Source organism: Olea europaea, chromosome 22 (assembly GCF_002742605.1).
Source record: "Olea europaea var. sylvestris chromosome 22, O_europaea_v1, whole genome shotgun sequence".
In the NCBI taxonomy this organism is placed as follows: domain Eukaryota; kingdom Viridiplantae; phylum Streptophyta; class Magnoliopsida; order Lamiales; family Oleaceae; genus Olea; species Olea europaea.
This window is the reverse complement of record NC_036258.1, coordinates 6897419-6917835: the sequence shown is the minus strand read 5'-3', so window position 1 is coordinate 6917835 and position 20417 is coordinate 6897419. Positions and strand designations below refer to the sequence as shown.

The 20417-nt window shown below is 33.9% G+C and overlaps 2 protein-coding genes and 1 long non-coding RNA gene across 5 annotated transcripts; 2 read left to right on the top strand and 1 right to left on the bottom strand.

The window, feature by feature from the left end:
* Positions 1-406: 406 nt before the first annotated feature.
* On the top strand, positions 407-12218 carry LOC111371575 (protein PHR1-LIKE 3-like). 3 transcript variants are annotated; one of them, XM_022993636.1, is made up of 7 exons: positions 506-701; positions 9633-9709; positions 9855-9909; positions 10401-10479; positions 10564-10633; positions 11210-11636; positions 11889-12218. In XM_022993636.1, exons 1-6 carry the CDS (start codon positions 506-508, stop codon positions 11603-11605), a joined length of 873 nt encoding a protein of 290 aa, XP_022849404.1. In that variant the 3' UTR covers positions 11606-11636; positions 11889-12218. The 3 variants fall into 3 exon arrangements, with proteins under 3 accessions (XP_022849405.1, XP_022849404.1, XP_022849403.1); XM_022993637.1 differs by lacking the exon at positions 11889-12218 and having other exon boundaries at positions 407-701; positions 10567-10633; positions 11210-11848; XM_022993635.1 differs by lacking the exon at positions 11889-12218 and having other exon boundaries at positions 11210-11848.
* A 1014-nt stretch (positions 12219-13232) lies between these two features.
* On the top strand, positions 13233-16180 carry LOC111371574. The gene is made up of 3 exons (XR_002698607.1): positions 13233-13468; positions 15545-15718; positions 15859-16180. It is a non-coding gene; the product is annotated as an uncharacterized LOC111371574 (long non-coding RNA).
* A 139-nt stretch (positions 16181-16319) lies between these two features.
* Positions 16320-19201, bottom strand: LOC111371573 (receptor like protein kinase S.2). The gene has a single exon (XM_022993634.1). The coding sequence runs from the start codon at positions 18938-18940 to the stop codon at positions 16484-16486; it is 2457 nt and encodes an 818-aa protein (XP_022849402.1). The 5' UTR covers positions 18941-19201; the 3' UTR covers positions 16320-16483.
* Between the last annotated feature and the right edge of the window lie 1216 nt (positions 19202-20417).

The following is a 20417-nucleotide window of genomic DNA, read 5'->3' as shown; positions in this document are numbered from 1 at the left end:
TTATTATTTTTTAATCACACATTTTTCATCAATCCATTATTTAAAATTACATTTTTATGAAAAATAATGTGACCCAAACAAGAGCAAAATATGTGATTAAAATTTATTAACTTAAGTTAAATTAGTTAATAAATTTTAATCACTACCAAACAAGATTCTCTCTTGCGCAGTCTCTCACAAGCTAGCCCCACTGTACTGAATTTTAATCACTACCAAACAAGATTCTCTCTCGCGCAGTCTCTCACACGCTAGCCCCACTATACTGCACCTATACATATAGAGAGACTCAAATGCCGAGACACAAAAGACATCGCTGTCCTACTTCTGTTCTTACCCTCACAGTACGTGTTTTCTCTCTCATCTCAAGCAACCTCATTTGCTCAAAAACACCATTCCTGAAAAACGTAAACTGGTCCTCTATCACCGCATTCAGGGCCTTTAGACCCACTTCATTCATACACTGCGAAGAAAAATTCATTCTTCGTGGTGATTATTTTGTTGAAAAATGTATTCTTCAATGCCGAACCACTCTCTGCCATTAGGTGGGCATGGAGGAGAATTCCAGGGGCCCTCAGATGGCACCAATTTGCCTGGGGATGCCTGCCTTGTTCTCACCTCTGATCCCAAGCCCAGACTGCGCTGGACTACTGAGCTCCATGAAAGATTTGTCGATGCTGTCACTCAGCTTGGTGGTCCTGATAGTGAGTCCCCATTCCCCATTCCCTTTCCCCTCTCTATATTTATATATGTATGTAAAAAATCTAATATTGAGTTCTTTGGGGTCTGAGTTCTAACCATTGATTATATCAAATGCTTTCAATTCATCTCTTTCAAGTTGACCGTGGGGTTGACTTTTTGGGTTCATGGAACTTGAATCTGAAGTCATGTTCTGGCGTAGTATTTGATTTCATGGGACTGGATATACTGGCTGAGTATGAAATTTACAGGAAAATTTGAACTGTTTGAGAGCTTTGTTGTGAGATTTTTCAAGTGGAAAATGAATTCTTGGAGCAAAGTAGGGAAAAGTTGTGGTCCGGTTATGGTTAAAAGATTTTTTTTTATTTATTAAACACCTATTCTTGAATGGGTTCTGAAATATAATTTGTTAAAAGAATTGGTGGGTTTTTTGATGGGGATGACGAATTTATCTGCAAATGATTTTTGCTTCTGCAAATGTGTTTTAAATTTTTTTTTTATTGCTATATGCTAATTAATTGGATTTGACTTTTTGGTGCAATTAAGTTTGAATTAATTCTACTTAACTCCACTAAACTCAATTATGATCAACCATGTGCTTCTCTATTTTATTTCATTTTTATTACGTAAAATCAGAGTCTATTGTTATTATTGATAGTTTTGTTATTATAATAAAGATGATAGCTTTGATTTTTTATTATTCAAATTGTTTCTTCACTTATTGTGTGTATACCATGATTTTTGATAATCAGTCATTATTATTTCAGGCTAATGAATATCACATGGTTCCTATTCAAATTTTAGTTATCTCATCTCGATTTGATATGTTCAAGTCCATTTATCTAATATCTTCTCCATAGAAAATCGTATTCATTGATCATAATCATTTTCGTTTTTTACCCCTGAAAATTGACCAGTTAAGGTGCTTTCTTCATTTTGTTTTGTTTTGTGATCTCATATCAAGTAGATGCAGTTTTATATTAAAATCTATTGGTAGATTTTTAATCAAATTCATAAAATTTTCAATCTTCAAGTTTAGGTTATAATACATCCTGAACTACTCTTTATCAACAGCTTTGTACTCCAAATATTTGTTTATAATCTCTGGGGTGATGTTAATGTTTAAATGTTTCTGCTAACCAACCTTTTGGAGATAAAGCCCCATCTGTCCGAAGTAATTTCTACCTGATTATTCATCATGATTTGTATAATCCACCTACTTGTTTTGATTCAGATTATCGCCATTATTTAATGATTTAATTTTATTGTTGTTGAAAACAAAAATTGCCAGAGACCTTCGCCCCAACTGAATAAACTTGCCTCAGTGGATGACTTGTATATTAGGCTTTAGGTTCCATTTTCAAAGTTAACCTTGTTAAGAGGAGTAGCTCCAATCTATCTTTATTTGATGTTGATTGATTAGTGAACTCATCCAGCACGACTAAGTTCTCTATGACAGTCGAGTTAAAATTTAGTAGAATAACCATACTTATGTATTGATGAATATCGAAGTACACTGCAAAATCTATAATTTTGAAATTCTAGTCATACGCGGTCAGAGCTGCCCGAAGATTATAATCTGGTTATATACTATGGAAATACATTCCAAATAATGTAGAGATAGTAAAATTACCATAATGGTCATAAACTGTAAAAACACATTCACACCAATGTAGAGAAGGTAAAATCACACAGTACTTTTTAATGGTTTTAAAAATAACTTTAGATACGTTGAAACATGCTAATATAACATGGCAATGAAAGGATTTATTTGAACTGAATTTAACTTTTAAAAGAACTAATTTTAAAATCCTTTTTATTCAAAAATCAAGCTGTTAAATCAATTATATGAAATAAGTAAGTTTCCGATCTAATATAAATTTAATAAATATTTAATTTTGAAAAATAAGTATTTCAACTCACTCAAGACAAGCTGTAGGCTATGAAGGTCGATAAGTTTTTAAATCTTTTTGTTACCGCCTAAAATATAGTACAAAATAATCAATTTAACCGCTACCAAATCAAGAAACCCTTAATATCTAATGATGGAATACCTTTTTCTGATGACCATGGGTATTTGGGTCAGTTTAAGAGTACTTCGACTAATTCTACGGGGCTCTGGAGTTTACAGCCGGGTACTCACCTCAGTGGCCCTGAGGGGACTCTAATTGGTGACCATTGAAGAGCAAACACAAGTCTTGACCACTGAGTTACCTCTCAGGGTTATCAATATCTAATGATGGAATACATAAACTAAATTCTCGATAGTTGAATAAATTCCCCAATTCCTTTAATCACTTGAAGCTAATTCTACCTATTAATCCCTTCACTAGTATCTAATTTATCGAAATTACTTTCATCCCAAGCAATTGACATGATCTGTCCCAAATCATCCTTATGGACCCGATATGTGATGTGCGTCGATGGTAGATGTCAGCTAAGTGCTTGACCCACCACCAAAGCAACTTTGACTGTGACATCTTTTTATAAAACTTTTGACTGAGTTTCCTTTGTAATATGGATTAAAACCACATGAACAATAATCAATTTTCTCAAACCCGTATATAAATTTAAAATGGGTACATTTGCCCCTCAAAACACAAACTATTCAAAATAAAATACTGGCAAATCGACATTTACTATTATTTACAAACAAAAGTCTCCAAATGCACTAAAGATACCAAATAGGTAACGAGCCTATGATATGGATACATGAATTACAAATTAATTTTTCTGACAAAAGATGCATGTACCTAAAAGAAGTTTGAACTATATAAATTAAGAAAGTGAGTCATACAATTAATATAACGTGTGGCTCAACTCGGTGGATTGACAGGCTTTAACACAGCTCAACTTAGCTACTATCTGATAAGAAAAAGGGTGACAAAATATGAGCTTGTAACTCAGTGAGTGGATGTTTTGCAAATAAGTATACTTTTTCCGTTTATGCAAATTTCTGAAAACTCTTATAGCTCCCGTTTGGCCTCTATTTTTTTTTCCAAATTTTAATGGTTGGAATAGTATTTTTTGAAGAATGTATGGTTGAAAAAGAATAAAAAATTTTCGATTTACGTGTAATATTATTTTATGAAAGATTGTGTGGCTGAAAATAAGAGAGAAAAAATGAAAGAGAATGGGGGCCAAACGGGGCCATACTATTATAACTTTAAGAATGTTTGAAATCTGATAATACTTTTAAGATTAGAGTATAATGGAATCATAAAATTCTTTACTCTTTATTTGAATAAACCACTGTAAGGTATAACGGATATAGTAAATCTGACATCCATAGTATGAGTAAAAATATCCTTTTTCAATATTATAAGCTGAAATCTTTATTCTGTAACCTGAATAAACTTAATTTTGTTGTCCAAAATTTGATAAGCTATATAATACTGAAAAATCGCACCAAAAAGATGCCCAGAATAAACATACTCATGCATTGATGAATATCGATGTAAATGGCAATGCTATTCAATTCTGAAATTCTGGTCATACGATCGTAGAGTTGTCCAAAAGGCTATAATTTAGTCATATACTATGGAAACACATTCACAGTTGTGCATAATAGGTAAAATCACTATGATTGGTCATATATTGTTGAGATGCATTCACATTAGTGCAGAGCAGATAAAATCAGCTCGGTAATTTCTTGTGGTTTTTAAATTAACTTTAGCTATGCTGAAATATGTAATACAAATATAACATGCTAATGAAAATATTTGATTGAATTGAATTTAACTTTAAAACAACTGATTATAAAATTCATTTTATTCTAAAAATTATACTATCAACTCAACTTTGTAAAATAAGTGACTTTAAATTCAGTGAATACTTATTTTTGAAAAATAAGTTTTTCCACTCACACAATATAAGCTACAGATGAGGATGGTCGTAAGCTTTTCCAATCTCTTCATCACCACATGAAATACGATACAAGATAACCAATTCAACAACTACCAATTCAAGAAACCGTTAGTATCTAATGATATAATACTTAAACTAAGTTTCTCGATACTTGAATAAATTCTAAAAAATTTTCTTTAATCAATTGGAGCTAATATGTGCACAAATATGTAATATATCCAAATTTACCGTCATCACAAACATAAAAATAATTATATCTTCCAATCTAGTGAAAACTAGTAGCCATAATTCAACCAATTTAATTTTCATCTTGTTCCATAATTTCATGCTTTTATTTGAGTATTTTATCATCAAAATCAGTTCCACTAAGTATTCTTACTTAAGAACCCAATTAAAAATTCTAGGGTTCATTAGAATTGTTTACCTTGATTCAGCTGGAAATTTATCAATCAAGCAACTTGAACAAGAAATTATACTCCTTCCACTTAATCTGAAAATTAAACCAACTACTTAGAACCTTAGAAAAGTCAACATAAATTATTCTTTTATCACTTGAAGAAAATGGATAAATTGAACTCAAGCTTCAAGAAATGAACACTTACTTCTTCTTCTTACCTTTTTCTCTTCTTCCTCTCTTCTTTTCTTTCTCCTTTTTCTTCCTTTCTTTCCATCGTTTTCTACCCTCTGTATTGATTCCTCAGCTTTCCGTGTGTATATAAATGAAAAATGAGTTTAAAATGGCCAAGTTAGTGGAGCATTTGTAGTGGAATTCTTTCATCTTTCATTTGATATAAAATCTAGTCATTTAACTTTCAATAATAGGTAAGTACATCCCTAATTTGAAATTGTATCTATCTTAAGTCCTCATATATTATTAAATGTAAAAAAATCCACAATAAAATAACCTATTCCATTTATGTCCCTATTTGAATTTCACTTTGACTAGTTGAACCTTTGGTTTTGAATAAATAATCTTGGCTTTTGACTAGTATAAAATTAGTTATAATTGACAATATACGAGGGTTCAAGATGGATACAATATAAAGTTGGGAATGCACTTACCTATTATTGGAAGCTTAATGACTTGATTTTATATCAAATGAAGGATGAAGAACTTCCTTGTAAATTGTGATTTAGTGCTCCGCTAAATAGCACTAATTGAACCTATATTACTCATTTTTTCACACAACAGAGACAGAGAAATGGTGGGAAAGAAAAGAGAGAAAAGAAGAAAGAAAAGGAGAAAAGAAAGGAGGAATGAAGAAAAGCTTGAGTTTAAATTCTTCATTTCTTAAGTAAAGAAGAATATGTTTTATGGTATTAGTTATGTTAAATATCTAGGTTTTAATTGGTTGGCATAATTTTCAGATTAAGTGGTAGGACCATGATTTCAAGCCAATTTTTTTTATTTGAGTTTTGAATAATATTTACATCAAGGTAAGTAATATTTATTGAGTAAACCTTAGAATTTTTAATTGTGTTATTAAGTAAAGATAGTTTGTAAAAATAATTATGTTATGGAATTACTCACATGAAAGGATGAATTTAAGAAACAAGATGTAAATTAAATTGGTTGTAATGTTGGTTGCTGGTTTCACAAGATTGAAAGGGATAATTATTTTTATGCAGTACTAAGGGCTATACATATAGCTGAAGACTGAAGTGGTAAGTTTATCCAATTACAGTCTATGTTGCCCTCTAGCCCATGGGACTTTTGTTACATCCCATCCAGGAGGAAGTGCATCTTTTTGGATTGATCTCGATGATCCTAATTCCTTCTTTTCATTAGTCTAGTTTGAGAAGAGAAGTTGATACCAATTGACACGACTCCTCCCAAATCACCATAATGGACCCAACACGTGACGTGCGTCGGTGGTAGATATCAATTAAGTACCGGACCCGCCATCAAGGCAACTGTAACCTACTTTAATTGACATATTTTTATAAAAATTTTGACAGTTTCTTTTGTAATGTGGTCTAAAACCATTTGAACAATAATCAATTTTCTCAAACCTGTACATGTAATTTAAAATAGCGAGCTCATGATATGGATATATGAATTATAAATTAACTTTTCTAACAAAAGATGTATGTATCCTAAAAGAAATATGAACTATATAAACTAACAAAGTGAGTCATACAAATAATAATAACGTGTGGCTTAACTCGATGGATTGAGAGGCTCTAATACCGCTCAACTTAGCTACTATCTCATAAGAAAAAGGGTGACAATATATGAGCTTGTAACTTAGTGGGTGGATATTTCGCAAATAAATATACTTTTTTCATTTATGCAAACTTTCTGAAAACTTTTAAACTATTATAATTTTAAGAATGTTTGAAATCTGATAATACTTTTAAGATTAAAGCATAATGGAATCATAAAATTCTTTACCCTTTATTCTGAATAAACCACAAGGTATCACGCCAAAAAGGTACTCGGAAAAACCATACTTATGTATCGGTGAAAATCGATGTACAAGGTAATGCTATTCAATTCTGAAGTTCTGGTTATATGCGTACAGAGCTGCCTAAATGCTATAATCTGGTCATATACTATGGAAACATATTCACAATAGTGCAGAGCTGGTAAAATCACCATAATTGGTCACACTGTGAAAACACATTAACACCAGTTTAGAACAAGTAAAATCACCTAGGTATTTTCTGATGGTTTTACAATTAACTTTAGACACATTTAAACATAATAATATAACATGTCAACGAAATGATTTATCTGAATTGAATTTAACTTTAAAAAGAACCGATAAAATCCACTTTATTCCGAAAATAAGTTTTTCCACTCACACAGTACAAATTACAGACTACGGTGGTCGTTAAGCTTTTCTAATCTCTTCGTCACCACTTGAAATACGATACAAAATAACCAATTTAATCACTACCAAATATCTAATGATATAATACTTACACTAAGTTTCTCGATACTTGAATAAATTCTCCAAATTTTCCTTTAATTAACTAGAGCTAATTCTACTTTCTAATACCTTCACAAATATGTATTATATCCAAATTTACCTTCATCCCAATCATAAAAATAATTACACCTTCCAATCTAGTGAAATCTAGTAACTATAATTCAACAAATTTAATTTTCATCATGTTCCATAAATTCATGTTTTCAAGTGAGTATTTCATCATCATAACATTTCCACAAACTATCTTTACTCAATAATCCATTTAAAATTCTAGGGTTCGGTAGAATTGCTTACCTTGATTCAACTGGAAATTTATCAATCAGGCAACTTGAATAAGAAATTATACTCCTTCTACTTAATCTGAAAATTAAACTAACTACTTAGAACCCTAGAAAATTCAATATAAATTATTATTTTTATTTCTTGAAGAAAATAGATAAATTGAACTCAAGCTTCTTCCAATGTTTTGAAAATCGGACCGGACCGGCTCGTTCAATTGGAAAAATTGGGAAACGATCTCATATTCGGTCCGGTCCAGTCCTAATATGTTAATTGGAAATGAAAAAAATCGATAAATGACCCGTTGAACCGACCATTTTAACCAGAAACCAGAAAATTGATCACTATTTTTACCCGTTAACAAGGTTTTTTTTTTTAAAAATAAAATTACTTTGATAAATGGGCTCAAGCATTGACAAGTCCAATTTTACCTTAAAAGATAAGATTCATATAAAGTTTTCTTCAACTTTTGATGTGGGATAAGTTTTGTAATCTTTTGCAATTTATATATTTAATAATTGTTCACTTTCTTCTTTCTGTTAAACAAATTTTGGCCCCCAAAGTAGAAATAATTTCAATTTGAACAAAGCAAATTATTTTAAACACATTAATTGTTAGTTTTTGATGTTTTAGAATAAATTATAGGATAATAAATCTAATTGACAAATATTGATTTATATTTACTTTGAATTATTGATACTAAAATTTAAAAAATTGTTGTTTTTATAATATTTTATAGTTTATTGTAGTATTTATTTATTTAATTTTGATATCTGATTCGACTCCAGGTCAACCCCGGTTCGACTGTTTGACCCTTGACCCTTTTCCTTTTCCGGGATGATGTCCATGTAAGCTTTTAAAACATTGGCTTCTTCTTCTTACCTTTTCCCATTCTTCCTTTCTTCTTTCTCCTTTTTATTCCTTTCTTTCCATCATTTTTTGCCATGTCAATTAGTTCCTCAGCTTTCTGTGTATGTAAATGAAAAATGGGTTTAAAATGGCCAAGTTAGTGAGCTTTTGCAAAGGAAGTCCCTTATCTTTCATTTGATATAAAATCTAGTCATTTAACTTCCAATAATAGGTAAGTACATCCCCAACTTTAAATTGTATCCATCTTAAACCCTCATATATTGTCAATTTGAAAAATAAACCCCAATAAAATGATTTATTTCATTTAAGTCCCTGTTTGGCTTTGACTTTGACTAGTCGAACCTTTGACTTTGGATAAATAATCTTGACTTTTGACTAATATAAAATGAGGTGTAACAATCTTAAGTTCTTTGAGGGGGAATAAATTGTGTAAATGTTGACACAATAAGCCTCACGTGTAAGCAATAATAATTTCAATCAAAATCGTGACACGAAAGGGCCTTGGTTGACGATGTGAAAGGAAAGCAAATGAAATGTGGAAAGTTTTTTAGGGATTGATACCGAAACAGACTTCCCCTGCCTCCTCTACAGCCTATCTTTGTCTCGGTAGAGTCTTTCAGGGTTTGGTGGCCCGAAATTGACTTGGCTTCGCCAGCGAAGGGGGCCTGACTTACAGTTTCCAAGCCTGGCGCTACTTGATAATAGCACTCAAGAGTTAATATTTTATTTACCCGAATACTGTTAAAACACATGGAGCACTGCCCTACTTCGTTATCCAATGCTTTCCAGTATTCCCTCAGATCTTGTCAGAAATAGATTTATGGAGGAAAAAGATTGTTTATATGAATCATCTTGGTTTTACATTCTCATTCCTTCGCTTTCTGAGTATTATTCCAGGACCAATCTCTGCAGGTTCAAATATAGCTATTTTTAATTTTTGGATTATTGAGCTAATTTAACTTTCTTTCCGGACTTGCATTACAGAAGCAACACCAAAGACGATTATGAGAACAATGGGTGTAAAAGGCTTGACTTTGTATCACCTTAAGTCACATCTTCAGGTGTGCTATTTCACAATATCCTACCTGATGATCCAATCAAATCTCCAAGAAAGACAGAAAAATTGAGCTTCTCTTTTCTATTTGATTCTCGAAAACATGGCTTGCTTTATACACAAGTATAATTTCTCTGTATTTAATATTTCAGAAGTACCGTTTGGGTAAGCAAGGAAACAAGGAGGAAACTGATAACTTGAAAGAAGGTACTCACAGAAGCTCTCTGTGTACTGAACTTTTGTCACATTCCCTGCATATGCATAATGCACTTGTTGTTCAGCATGTTTTCCTTGTTGAGTTGGTAGATATATAAATTCATTATGCTTATCCAGCGAGTAAAGTCGATAAAATTAAGGTACATGATGCTACCAGAGAATCCTCCATTTATCTTATTCAAAGTTTGGACTGTTAGCCAGAGGGCCTTGGACCTAAGGATTTTTAGAATCTGTGTAAGATGAAAATCGAATGCTGGTTATAAATATTTCATGGGCAGCAAAAATTTATTTTCTCGACCATCTGAATGAACTTGACTCCACTGTCTTGGAAAACCATAGTCTGATTGTTTTTATTGATATACGGGGAACATGAGAATGCAGGGGAACTAATGCTTCAGGGGAGTGTTTTATTTACTGTCTTCGTGAATTGTAGTTACTATTTGAGATTCTGATTTATTCGTTTTTATTTTATTTGGTTGCAGCATCTTGCGTCGCTGAAAATCAGGATATGGGTTCATCTATGTCAACTTCATCAAGAATGATGGCACAAGATATAAACGAGTATATCTATTTCTCAGCAATTTCTTAACCAGCACTTACCATTCTTTCTATATGAAGTTTATTTGTTATTCTTGTTGTTACCAGCAGTTACCAGGTTACTGAGGCTTTGCGAGTTCAGATGGAAGTTCAAAGAAGACTGCATGAGCAGCTGGAGGTAGGATTCTCCCCCCTCTGGCAAGCATTTGATTAGTGATATTCCCAATGATTTGTAGTCGTTAATTTTGTTGGTAGACTTTATCTTGACTGTTAGATCAGCTAATTTCCTCTTTATACCGTGGACAGAAGTTTATCTTCAGATTTTAGATAACTCAAGCTAAGATAAATCAAAATATACTGATACCATTAATTTTCTAACTTCAGGCTAAAGCAAGGAAATAAGTTAATTATAAGAATACCTATAACAAGAACAAAACAAAATAAAAGGTAATGGAGTATAAATTTTGGAATCCCGGTCTTTTACAAACACCTGTGAACTGGCTGTGAAAGACTTTGCTTCCGGATTGGAATAGAGCACATCATTCTCACCTGGCTGGGAAAGATTCCGACCTTATGATGCATGTTAGTAGAAAGCTTTTTAATCAACATTATTCAATTCAATCTTTCACCTAATATCAGCATGGATCTTATGAATTGAAAGATTCAAATTCTCCTTTTGTTCCATAAATTTTCGAATATCATTACCTGACTATGATGCAAAAGTGTTTCTTTTTCCAAATTCTGTACAAAACAGGTTCAGAGTTGTCTCCAGCTCCGAATTGAAGCACAAGCCAAGTATCTTCAGTCAATCCTCGAGAAAGCTTGTAAGGCTCTTGATGATCATACTGTGGCCTCTGCCAGGTTAGAAGCTGCTGGGGAAGAACTCTCAAAGCTGGCAATCAAAGTTAATGACTGCAATGGCATTATGGCGGTCGACCCTCATGTATCAGAGGTTTCCATGTTAAAGGAGAAAAAAATCGCGAATGATCACAGTTTCATCTCGAATGGATGCCAAGTTTCTCCTACAGTTTCCAATTCACAGGATGCTGCACCGAGGAAAAGACCACGTCCCATTTTTAGTAATGGGGATGTGGTGCCTCTTGAGAACAGTACAAGGTCGATGGAGTGGACGATGTCAAATATTGGATGAATAGCACAGTATAGTTTAGTTTCAGTACAAGGTCTAGTTCCATTTTCTTTACTCTTCCTCTTTCGGATCAGTGGTTTGTACATTCTGCAAACAGATTGACTGGGAACCCCTTTTTGTAAATTCAATCAAATCCCGTTGCTTAGTCAAATTGTACATTCTGATATTGATCATGTTCACTTGGTTTGACAGATTCACTGGGAACACCTTTTTGTAAATTCAATCAAATCCCTTTTCTTAGTCAAATTGTACATTCTGATATTGATCATGTTCTCTTGGTTTGCAGACATCAAGAGCAATTCCCAGAATGCATGTGCTAGAAATCTAAATACCATTCACATCGGCCAATCATACAGATTCGTAATGAAATCAAAGAAACAAAAGCTCCACCACCAAGATATGTTCGTCCTGTTGAACCAATTTATTGCACGTATCTCCAAAATGACAATGTCCGGTTAGGGATGCTAACGGGTCAAGCAGAGCTCAGCTCTTGTCCAAAAAACTCTCTGGGTTCGTTCTAGTGGTTCATGGGTAGAGCAGAGCGGGCCCACAAGCCACACCTTTTTTTTTTTTGAAAAGCTTTTTGAAACTGTCGTCTTTTTTCAGGCTTGAAAATTTGACTACTTTAAATGCATGCAGAGTTAAAATTGTACACAAATTAGTTATTTTGTGTACCCTTTTTTTCTTACAAAGTGAGATATATTAAAGAAAATTAACGTAAACAAAACTTACAAATTATGATGAACTCCGACCTCGAAGATTGTCAGCTATTAATATGTCCACTTTATCTTGAATTCGAAACTCTCTGTCTTTTTAATCCTTTAAAGACGTTAAGCTCTCTAGTATATCTCTTTTTAAATCTTGATCTATAATCATATAAAATTCTATCACCTGTACTAAAAGTAGACTCCAATGTACAGTAAATACTAGAGGTGTTAGTAGAACACTTGCTACAAAGTTAAACAATTGAATATTGGGCTCATTTTCCAAAACTTAAGTATGTCAAAAGTTTTTGCATCTTTCAAATCTAAAATAATAAACATGTGAGCAAAATATCTACTTAATTCTAATGATATACCGACATTTAACGTACCTCGGGTAAGTGAAGAAGAAGAAGTATTGGAATATTGATTAAGTCTACAAGAATTAACGTAATTGAATAAAATTAAGTAGTTAACTTTGACTTCGTGTGATGACAGACTTGCTCTAGCCCTTGATGTAGGGGACCTCGAACGTTCCTACAATTCCTTTGCGAATACATCTCACATAAACTTCTCTCCATATTACCATGTGTAATTGGAGATCCAAAATTTAGTGTATTTGAAATTTCGCTTACATCGTATTTTGTACCCGATACATTAAGAGGGCGTTTGACACCCATTTTTATGAAAAGAATAACTTTTAAAATAGTAGATTAATGGAGAATGTGTGGATGAAAAATAATGAAATTTTTTTGACTTACATGTAGTTTTATTTTAATGAGAAATATGTGAATAAAAAAAAAGAAAGAAAAATATTTTGATAAAAATGAGAATCAAATGAAGACTAGAAACAACGTAAACAAATTCTCCATATATTTTCTAAATTCTGATTTTTTTTAGTGGTATGAATAAAAACGAATATGATTGATTGAACTAGTGATATAATATAAGCCCAAACATACATTCGCAGCATCGAGAAAACTTTCAGAACATCAAATGAAATTTCCTGATCATGTTATTGTAAATCAGATCAATTAATTTTTAAGTACCCAATTCCCTCTTTAATTTTAAATTTTTTTTCCCCTCTGTGCCTGTCGTATAAATCGAATCAGAAAGCTATCTCTTTTCAGGCCTCTATCGCTCAAAGCCATGAAAGATTCACAAGGTAAGTTTTTGTTATTTCTGCTGAACAGAAATTCCAAATGTTGTTGGTTCTCTTGTCGTCTTCGGTATCGGAAATTTAACGATGTAGAAATTTCATTTCAGTTTGTATTCATTTAAATGTCCTCCACTGTTCACACATCGTATTCACTTTTTGCTCAAATATTTGACATTTAAGCAATTTTTGTAATAGCGTTTAATCATTTAAATGTTGCAGATTGTATAATGTTTTGGTGGTTACTGCATTTGAACTATTGTGTGATGCGATTTTAGGATTATTTAGCTCACAATTCCATTAGTTTCCAATTCGATTCTGAAATCATTTTTTTAATCTTTCATATTTCTTTTCTTAAGTTGAGCCCTTGGATTGAAGATTTATTATTATTTAATTTGGAAATTTCAATGTTCTAGCTAAACCTATTCGGAGTTTCTGTAAATAAAATGGAAGTGGAGTTGTTAAGTTGATGAAACTCCAGGCTTTCAATTATCTCTCTAAAATATGCAGAAGTATGACAAAAAACTGTAGTAAAGATGGACACGCACTCGAACTGTTTAATTTTATAGGAAATTTTACAATTTTGAAATCAAGTTCAACAAGAGGTAAAAGGAGAAAATTTCACAACTTCGAATGTGAACATTCATTAGATTTCAATGGGGAATTTCACATTTTTGCTACTTGTACGTCTATCTAAATGGCTAAGTGGAATTTGGGGTTCGCTTTGCTCGACACTAATCCAAAAGTTGGCTTCTATTATTGCTGCCAGGTCGAATCTTCCTTAGCCCCTGTTTGTCACCCATTATTTGGGAAATTAAAGAGTTACGAATAGTATTTTGGAGAATGTGTGGTTAAAAAATAAAGAACTTTATTGGTTTGCGTTGAATATTTTGTTGTGTGAATATGTGATGGAGAATGATACTGTAGCAAACAATTTAAAATTTTTAAGGGGGTCGAACAGTCACTTAATAAAAATATGAATTTGGATCTGTTTAATGTTGTATCCCAGTCCAGGATATTTTTTATAAGATTTTAGGAAGTAAGTTTCTCTCATCTGTAAATGAAGGGTACATTTTAAAATTCTCTTCATCACTTGACATCTATTCAAAATGATACAGGCATATTGAATTGTATTGGTTTGTGATATTTTCATTGACATGTTAGTGGATCCATTTCTTGTTTTCTGCTCTGAGTGACTTGTGTTAGATGTGGCATGAATTCATCGAGAAACACTATGGTTTCACGATTTTCAAACATTATTTCCATGATAAGATCATTCTCCTCTTATTTCTACTAACTTCAGCTGTTAGCAACATTAAGTAATAAAGTTCTCTAATGTTAATATTACCATTTGGTGGTTGAACATGTAGAATATGATTTCTTTAACATTAATATTAACACAAGTTCATTATATCTCCAAGGAACATCTGAACTATGCCCTATTCTGAAGTCATTCTCCAATAAAGTAGGAGTTCTATTCTGCTGTCATAGTTTGCCAAACAATCACAAGAGATTAGATACTGAGCTCGAAAGGAAATCGTTGGAGATTAAGAGAAGTTCTTCAGGGAACAACAGTTCAGATCAATTGATAGCATAATCCTTAAATTTCCTCAGATAATAGAGGGATCGAAAGAGATCAGAGGTGTATTCCAAAATTTTTGGGAGTCAGGACAACAGAGAAAGTCATTTTTTGTTTGTTTTCGAAGCATTATGAAAAACTTACAATTAGTTCTCTATAGTTATTTTCATTTGCCTTTATACTGATGAGGACTTGAATGGAATTATTGATCACGAGGAACTAAAGAAATGCTTGCATAAGTTACAACTTCATGTCAGAGAGGAGGATATCGATGATCTTTTCCATTTCTGCGACGTGAATGATAATGAAGTGATACATGTACAATTCAACGGGTTTATTGTTCTTCTATTTCTAATTTAACTCCTCAAGGATTGTTCCACCTCATCTAACACAGTATATGCAGTGATATTACAGTTGTTTCAAAGTCATTAACTCTTTTTGTCTTGAGAAATGTATATTTGGACTTGTCAAGTGCAGGTTTATTTATTACAACAAAATTTTTGCAGACATTGAAGATGGAATTGCCAACAAATTGATGCCACCTTTAATACAACTATTGTAGAATTCTTGTTTCTTGATAAAAATGGTGAAGGAGCTGAAAAAGAAAGACGTGGTCAAAGCATTAAATGAGGCTTCTCCTCGGGAGAAATCTCCTTCTCACATCACAAGGGCTCGACTTAGTTATTAACTCTACTTGCTTCTTTAAGATTTTGACCTTTGGTTACTGACTTTGCCTTCCACAATTGTAGTCATTTTAATTCAGAGTTTCATTTTTAATGAGCCCTGCTGACCTTGGCTTATGGTACTGTTGAACGTGCAGAAGAAATGGACTTGGATAGGAATGGAAAAATAAGCTTCAGGGAATTTCCATATGCATTCCTTAAATGGATCGGGATCGACTCTGATGATGATAATACTTAGATACAAAAATAAGAGGAGTGCAGGATGGCAAAGAAACTCAACTGGGACATTTTCTGGAGGTTCGACTTATGCATTAAACTGTTAATTGTATATAAATACTGTAGTGTAATTGTAGTGTATAAATACTATAGTGCAATTGTAGTGTTTATCTTCTGTAATTTGTTTGTTTATGTGTTCTATAATTTCTTCACATTTATCTATGTTACTTCTATCAGTTTAGTCGATTTAAAAGTTCACCTTTTGTACTTAAATTTGTTATGTTTTTATGAAAAATTGTTTCACGGCGTAGTCCTGAATACTTTTCACTTTCGAGAACTTTTATATTATAAACATGGAATATTATCTTTGCCTTTACACGAGTTCTTTGCTAAATATACACAAAAATAACATTATATTCATCACTCTTACAAAACCATTGTATGCCAAGAACCTGAACCAAGAACACTTAAATTACAGAAACGGATGAATAACTTTGCTAAATTTCAATACACAATTATACACAAAACTCCTGTATGACTCATTAATCATTGTATGCCAAGAGCTTGAATTCTTCTGATGAGACACAAAGAAGGAGCATTTTTCTGTTTCCATTCTTCCTTTCTTTCCTTCTTCTGATTGATTTCCGTGAACCATTGATCATACCCGTCCAGTATGCTTACTATCTGCCTCATGCTTGGTCTTAATTCTGGATTCAAACGTGTGCATGCCATTCCTAATTTCACTAGCCTTACCAGTTCACTATTGTCGTATTGTCCATTTAACCTCCGGTCCACGATATCTTCATATGGCCTTTTCTGTGCCTCAAATTTATGTAATCTTTTTACTAATAGCACCTCAGGCTGCCGGAAGTCAACTGCCATATGTCCAGTGACCACCTCGAGCAGCACAACTCCAAAGCTATAAACATCAGCCATTGTGGTTGCTTCGCCAGAATCCATATATTCTGGTGACATGTAACCAAAAATCCCACGAACTGATTTGTTTTTGTCAACAGCTATGTGATGGCCATGTTCATTTCTTGTCAAGAACTCGGCAAGAGCAAAAGAGCCGAGTCTCGGGTTCAAGTCTGGATCTAGAATGACAGCAGACGATGTGATATTTCTGTGAATCACCTGCTCATCCCATTCCTCGTGGAGATAGTAAATAGCAGAGGCAAGTGACTTGATTATGTTGTATCGTTGCTGCCAACGCAAGATTGAATGCCTGTTTCTTTGATCATGATGGAAAAGGATGTGACTCAAAAGACGGTTTGCCGAGTAATCATACACGACAAGCATCTCTCCTTGCTCGGTGCACCATCCACGTAGCTGTACCAGGTTCCGGTGGCGGAGTCTTCCTAAATTTTGGAATTCGTTTGAGAATCTCAGCCGCAATGCAGGGCATGTTCTCATGCCTAGCCTCTTCACTAAAATATGGTGACAGTCAAGAAACCCATGGTAAGCAGTTCCAAAGTCGACTTCAGCTACTCTTCGTGAATCTGAGAAATTGTTTGTGGCAGAAATAATCTCGTCGTAGGTTATTACTCTTGGAGTTTCAACCATAGGAAAGGTATTTTGTTGGTGACACCTGTTAAAAGAAGAGCTGACATTGCTTGTCTCGGATTCAGCAGTTACATAGATGGTTTCCCCATTGGCTGTGACAAAATTTGACGAGTAGAATGCCTGTTTTGTGCTCATGGTGCTAGAAGAATGTGTTGTTGTCATGTTGCTTGTGCTACTGTCGGTTGGGGATGACAGGGAGATGTAGAGAGGGTGGGATTGAAATGATGGAAGGTCTGGTAATTTACCATAAATATTGCCAGAGACAGCTTCCAAAATCCATTTCATGCTCGGTCGGGATTGGGGCTCGTGAAGTGTGCACATAAGCCCGAGGCGTATTATACGCTCCATATCAGCAAGCTTGTAGGATCCATCTGGGAGTCGATTATCCCCTGCCTGCAGAAGTTTCCCCTCATCAGAGAGCCTCCTGATCCAATCAAGCAAGATGATTTGATCATCAGGGTATGTGAGATCGACTGCTCGTCTTCCTGAAACGATCTCCAACAGCACAATTCCGAAACTGAATACATCAGATTTGGCAGTGGCAACGCTTCGTTTCTGAAGGCTCTCTGGCGGCAGGTAGCCGATAGTTCCACCAATTCTGGTGGTTTCTGCTAGCCGAAATTGTCGGTTCTTTGATCTATATGGTGTCCTCGGTTTGTACTCAACCTCATGCTCTAGCCATCTAGCCAAGCCAAAGTCACCAAGGCGTGCATTAAAATGGGAATCGAGCATAACATTGCTCGTCTTCACATCCCGATGTATTATCTGAGTCTCCAATTGTTCGTGGAGGTAATTCAGCGCGGCTGCCAAGCCATAGACTATCTTCTTCCTTCGCTCCCAATGAAGTAGTACTGAATCCGCATTCTCTTGCCTTCGAAATAGTACTTTGTCAAGACTCTGATTGGGCATGTAATCGTAGACGAGAAATAACTGGTCATCATGAACACACCATCCTCTCAGCTTAACAAGATTCCGGTGGCGGAGATGAGCCACAGCCACCAACTCCGCCATGAATGATTTCTTGAAGTGTTCCCCTTTCTCCGCCAAGCATTTTACGGCAACCACCATCCCATCGCTAGGTAAAACTGCTCGAAAAACTCGACCGAATCCTCCACTCCCCAGCATTTCATTCTCGCTGAATCCATTAGAACCTATGTACAATTCAGAATAACTGAATATCCTCGGATTCTCACCGCAAAATTTCTCAGATACCCGCACACCTTCCGTGTCATAGAACACGCCAGAAAATCGTTTCTTTGGCACTTCTTGGTAACAGAAACTCACCCATTTCAACAACTGATGAAAGAAATCAAGCACCGGAGCGCCACAGCTGCGATTCTTTGGCTCTTTTGTTGATCTTTTATGAACCTTCTTGTGATCAACCACTTTGATTTCATCAAATTCTGCAGGTAAAATGAAGCAAAAGTTTTTTAAATGCATGATGGCTATTTTGAACTGAATCAAATTAGATAATCATGGCACAAAAGTGGGTTTTTAGTATTGATTACAAGAGAAAGTTCTGAAATTTGAATTATATAGAAGTGTTTATATTTGTTTATGCTTTTTTGAGTGCTTTTATTCAAACGCGGTTAGGTTGCATGGTTGAATTGTATGGCATGAAAGACGAAACTGCCAACCAGAACCTGACCCCCTTTGATGTATCCATTAATAACTTTTTTAACAAGTAGATACAAAATATGATATGGGCACACAACCACACACACACATGTATACAACCTTCATAAAGCTGTTCACACTTGGTTGGTGGGTGGTGGGTTGGGGGGGAGTTATTTTGGTTTCGATATTGTTTTTAGGGCCGTGCTACATATTAATTCAAATAGGCCTACAGATGCTGGCGTGCATCTGTAACACTATCTATACAGTTTATTTGTACCGATAGCTTTATTCTTATTTTTATTGTCCTTTTATTCCATTCTCGATTCTTTTTTGGGCGTGCATACGTAACTCTGTTCGTATAGTTTATTTGTACATATAGTTTTATTCTTAACTTTATTGCCATTTTTATTCCATTCTTGATTCTTCTTTAGTTTAAATCATTGTTTTGTTTAATTTATATGTTGGGGTAACTTTGATTGACTTCGCTGGTCATCATAGGTTGCTAATACAACAATTTAATGTGTGAAACGGCGTGAAGAGGAAATTTCATCTGAGGTCACTCAACTTATGGGTTTATTTCATGTTAGTCATCAAGCTTCAAACTATTTCAATTTTATCAGCTTAACTTATATTTTTATTTCAATTTAACCGTTCCATCTATATCCATTATCAAAACCGACGAATTTCTTAACCTAGCAGATGGATTTTTTGACTTGATGGATAACATGTGTTAGTAATGCGGATGTCACTCGCCATACGGAAGACTCGCAATTTTAAAACATTTCGGGAATTGATGCTATGGATTTAGCACCTACAATTTAGTAACACTTAGAGGTGGAATTGACAAATTGATCAGACCAATATATAAATTGAATGATCAAATTGAAACAAATTGAGGTTGAATGACCAACATGAAATGAGCTTGTAAATGAGTGATTTATAGTGAAATTTCCCAAAATGTTTAAAGACGCGTTAACCACACAAAATAGATAAATTCAACTCAGTTGCTGCCATTTGTTTTCCATTATAAAGTTTTATCGCAGCATAATCAGCTAAGCGAAAATCCTTTTGAACATTGTCATTCGAAGATAATTTTCAAAGAGGTAATAACGGTCTTATTGTTTTGCAATAACATACTTGACTTTCTCTGCAGTCGACAAATTTATTTTTATCGAAGATTAGATCCACGAAATTGTTGTCGATCGCTGATTGTAGACGTTGAATTTAAGAGTTTTTCATGCAATAATATCAAGTTAATCAAGTTGACAAAAATGGATGAAGTAAAATCAATAAATGATGG